Source organism: Lactuca serriola, chromosome 7, assembly GCF_051521515.1.
Source record: "Lactuca serriola cultivar US96UC23 chromosome 7, Lser_US96UC23_V15, whole genome shotgun sequence".
NCBI lineage: Eukaryota > Viridiplantae > Streptophyta > Magnoliopsida > Asterales > Asteraceae > Lactuca > Lactuca serriola.
The window spans coordinates 33,988,899-33,993,661 of NC_136414.1; the positions used below are offsets into that span (position 1 = coordinate 33,988,899).

Consider the following 4,763-nt stretch of genomic DNA (forward strand, 5'->3'; position numbering starts at 1 on the left):
TTAAAACAAAAGTGCGAAACCTTTGTCAAAATTTATAAATATAAAGTTGAGATACAAAATAGTAGAACCATCTAAAGCCTTAGAGATAATAAGGGATAATCTAAACCTTACTAGATATTATTTACTTTCTAATTGGTAGAAATTATATATATTTTTTATTCTCTTGGGGTTAAGCCTTAATCACTATAACTTGTATTTTAAATACAGACACCAATTAATGAGTAGATAAGACACTTTGTAAGATTTAGTATAAAAATGTTGCATCCTTACCTTACTTAATGTTTTGAGTATTTGAAGCCTATATTAGACTAAAACTTCTAAACCTGATTTCTATTAAATATATATTTGTAGAGTATTTTAAAGGTTGCTTATATATATATATATATATATATATATATATATATATATATATATATATATATATATTCATGTGAGACAATCATATTTTATAAGACATGAAGACGCAATCCTATCCATTCATTTTGGATATTAAAAAAAATATATTTTTAAAATACAAAATAAATGAAAATTTTTGATTTTATTTTAAATATTATTTTCGTCATTTTTATGCAAAATAAATAAATAAATAAAAATAAAAAAATTACCTTTTTTTTCAAAAAAATATATGAAAAATTATAATAGAATATTATACTGTAAATATTCAAATCCAATTTTTAAAATGTTAGAATATTCTAGTAGAATATTAAACTATAAATATTAAAAAAAAATTAATAAAGTATTAGAATAATCTAACAAATCTAAAAATTCAAGTAGAATATTAGAATATTTTAAAATATCCATCAATTTTAGTAGAATATTAGAATTTTAGAATATTTATTCTAAAAGTTCGAGTTCTTTTAGTAGAATATTAGAAATTTTCATCGGGACTCATATTTCGAAAAAAAACGATGATTTTATTTATTTATTTTAGATAAATTAAATAACGAAAATAATATTCAAATTTTTTTTTGGATTTTTTTTATTATGTTGCATTTTATAAATGTTTTTTTTATTATTTTTTTGATCTCCAAGATAAGTGGCTAGGATCGTGTCTTCATATCTTACAAAATTAGCTTGTTTTCAAATGAACATATATATATATATATATATATATATATATATATATATATATATATATATATATATATATATATATATATATATATATATATATAATAGAAGAAAAATGTTGCACGTAATTTAAATGAGATTAGGAGTGTTAGTGTGTTTATTTGAAAGTATGTGTTCCAATATAAAGCCAACAAGGAAAATGTTTCTTAGTCCTTATGAAATTACAAAAATACCCACGTTGGATACCACTTGATTCCAAAGACATTGAGGTCATTCTCGTGTTTTCACATTCAAGATAATTTTGCCAAATTACTGGCCACCCAAGTCATTGGTTAGGTAGGACAAGCCAAAAGATTCAAACCTCTATAAAATGAAAACCATTTTCAAGAAACTATTCAAGATTCATTTAGTCACTACAATGGGTACCCGAAATTCCTCTGTCGCTCTTCTTCTTTTGTTTATCTCTGTATCGTTGTCAGTATCACTATCTGTATCAGTATCATCGACTCTTCCTTCCGAGTTCTCCATACTTGGTGATCAAGAAACCAATGTTTTATCAAGCGAAAAAATCACTGAATTGTTCAGAAAATGGAAGGAGATGCATGGAAAAACATATGCGCATGAAGAAGAAGAAGCACGAAGGCTTGGGAATTTCCGCAAGAGTTTGAAGTATATATTGGAGAAGAACTCGAAACGGAAATCAGAGACTGAACATATGGTGGGATTGAACAAGTTTGCTGATCTAAGTAACGAAGAGTTCAAAGAGATGTACTTTTCAAAAGTCAGGGGTCCTAGAAGCAATAAACTAAAGATGAGGGGTGCTAAAAGAAACACGACTTTAAGTTCGAAGTCTTGTGATGCACCCGCTTCTTTGGATTGGAGAGACAAGGGAATCGTTACACCAATCAAGGACCAAGGACAGTGCGGTAAACATTTAATTCCTTTTTCTTTCATTTATATTTATTTTTATATTTCAGTGTTTAACTTCTTGATAATATATATTATTATTCGTAAAATAAAAGAACTCACAAAAATATCACGTTCATCACGGGTAGGTATAATATATTGGGAAAGTCCCGATGAAAAATTATAGATTTATCATTGAAAATATCATATTTTAAATAATTAATTATTATATTAAACTTTAAAATAGTCGGTGGTTGCGTATTTGTGTTAGTAGTTTGACTTTTACTCATTAAATATGTAAACATTCGCCTTTAAAAATAAAATAGATGCTCGTTTTGAATTAAAAAAAATAGTTATTGATTTTTAGCATCGGTCTGTGTTACTACCATTAAATAGTTCGATTATGTTTGTTCATGTCAATAAAAAAAGTTACACAACAAAATTATTATAAATATTTTATTGCATTAAATCTGGATATTTATAACGTGTATAGGAAGTTGTTGGGCATTCTCTGTAACCGGGTCCATTGAAGGTGTACATGCACTTGCAACCGGCGACCTGATTAGCCTGTCAGAGCAAGAGCTCGTTGACTGTGACACAAACGATTATGGTTGTAATGGTGGAAACATGGACACTGCATACAGATGGATTATTAAAAATGGTGGAATTGATTCTGAAGCCGATTATCCTTATACTAGTTCAAATGGTAGGGATGGTAAATGCGATAAAACAAAGGTACTTACAATCTTACATTATCCATTTTGTTAATTAAAAAACTTCAATATTAAATTTATTATTTAAGTCATATCAACTAACGTACAATTATTACAAATTTAATACGAAAATGATCAGTCGAAAAAATCAGTTGTAACAATCGAAAGCTATGTGGAAGTAGAATCAAAAAATGAAGACGCACTCCTTTGTGCTGTCGCCAAACAGCCTGTTACTATTGGTATTGATGGCTCAGCCTATGACTTCCAACTATATACCGGGGTAAGTACAAAATAGCTACCTTTTTATATATTTTTTTTCTGTCGTTTATTTTTACAAAAACGCCAAAAAAACGCTTTAGTTTGTATGTATTCAATTATCCATGACAACTTTTAAGTAATCCTGAAAATTTAAATGCAAAAAAACGTGTCATGGAGAAAAAACGGCATGATATAGATATAAAGTCATGTAAATGCTCTTTTATTTAATTTCTTAATGGATTTAAAACGTAACAACAAATAAAGCTAGCTTTATTTAATTATTAGGGTATCTACGATGGCGAATGCTCAAGCAGTCCAAACAGCATAGACCATGCAGTGCTGGTGGTTGGATATGGTACGCAAGATGGTGAAGACTATTGGATCGTGAAGAACCAGTGGGGTACCTATTGGGGAATGGAAGGTTACATTTTAATGAAAAGGAACACCAATAATAAAAATGGTGTTTGTGGGATGTACCTTGAGCCACTTTACCCTACCTCCGGTGTCCTACCACCACCTAGTCCACCATCACCACCGGCACCACCATCTCCACCACCACCTCCACCATCACCATCACCTAGCAAGTGTGGTGACTTCTCATATTGTCCGGCAGACCAGACATGTTGTTGCATCTTCGAGATCTATAACTATTGTTTGATGTATGGGTGTTGTGGTTACACCAATGGTGTGTGTTGCAAGGGTTATTCCGCTTGTTGCCCTAGTGATTATCCGGTTTGTGACGTTAAAGATGGATATTGTTTTAAGGTATATATAACGAACCACAAGTTGATTAATTACCTTATAGGCGCTAAGTTATAAGATACTAATTATTGTTCTTTTTATTTTAGAAATCGGGAGATACTGTTGGAGTGAAGGCAAAGAAGAAACAATTGGCCAAACACAAGATGCCATGGGAGAAGATTGAGGAGACACTCGTGGAAGAGTATCAACCACTCGTGTGGAAGAGGAACCCGTTTGCAGTTGCAGCTTAAGAACAGGAAAAAAGGGATGTTTTTATTAAATCCCTTATGTACTTTTAAGGGTTATATGTAATATTTCTTCATTAGAAACCTTAATTTGAACCTAAACCTAGTTAATTACATAAATGTATTTCTTGAAAACACATCGTAATTGTGGTATTTTGACGATTGCATGCGTGTGTGTCGTTGAATTACGCTATTGTTTAGATGTGTTTCTTGAAATAATTAAGTTGCGAACAGTGGTACTAATTAATCTCACTTGCGATTTACATGTACCAAATATGTAAGTTGATATGATTTGCACATTATTCTATATAGTAATGTTAAATTATATGTGGCATTCAATATTGATACCATGAATGAAATTGACATATAATGCATCATTGTTCATAGTCTTGTTGATTAGTCGGTGGAATTAAACATTTTTAGCACCAACTGGGCTGCAGAAATTTGGGCTAAAATCAAATTTTGAAATGATTTTAAATATGAACTGCTATATTTCTTTATTCTCATCGTGGGTCTCCAATGTGGTGCTGTTTGGCAGCTTTTAATCATAAAAAATGGTTCATAAAATGACATAGGTGCACAAAAGAATCTTTCTTATATTAACTGGAAAAAAAAAAAAACATACCATTTTTTTAGAACTGCTTGAGTTAAAACGGAACCGCCGGTTAGGAATATGTTTTAATATATATATCTGAAACTGGTTTTTCTCTTTTTCCTACTATAACAAAACTGAACCGATTTTTAGCCGAAAACCTAGTTTTTTAACGCGATTTCACATAAAAAAAACTTTATAAACAAAATGGATCTAGAGAAAATCAGTTTTTAAAAA

The 4,763-nt window shown here is 29.9% G+C and overlaps 1 protein-coding gene across 1 annotated transcript; it reads left to right on the top strand.

Annotated features, from left to right (window-relative positions):
* Positions 1–1,454: 1,454 nt before the first annotated feature.
* On the top strand, positions 1,455–4,259 carry LOC145061279 (low-temperature-induced cysteine proteinase-like). The gene is made up of 5 exons (XM_079008712.1): positions 1,455–1,997; positions 2,471–2,712; positions 2,830–2,970; positions 3,234–3,713; positions 3,797–4,259. Exons 1-5 carry the CDS (start codon positions 1,490–1,492, stop codon positions 3,938–3,940), a joined length of 1,515 nt encoding a protein of 504 aa, XP_078864838.1. The 5' UTR covers positions 1,455–1,489; the 3' UTR covers positions 3,941–4,259.
* Positions 4,260–4,763: the final 504 nt, after the last annotated feature.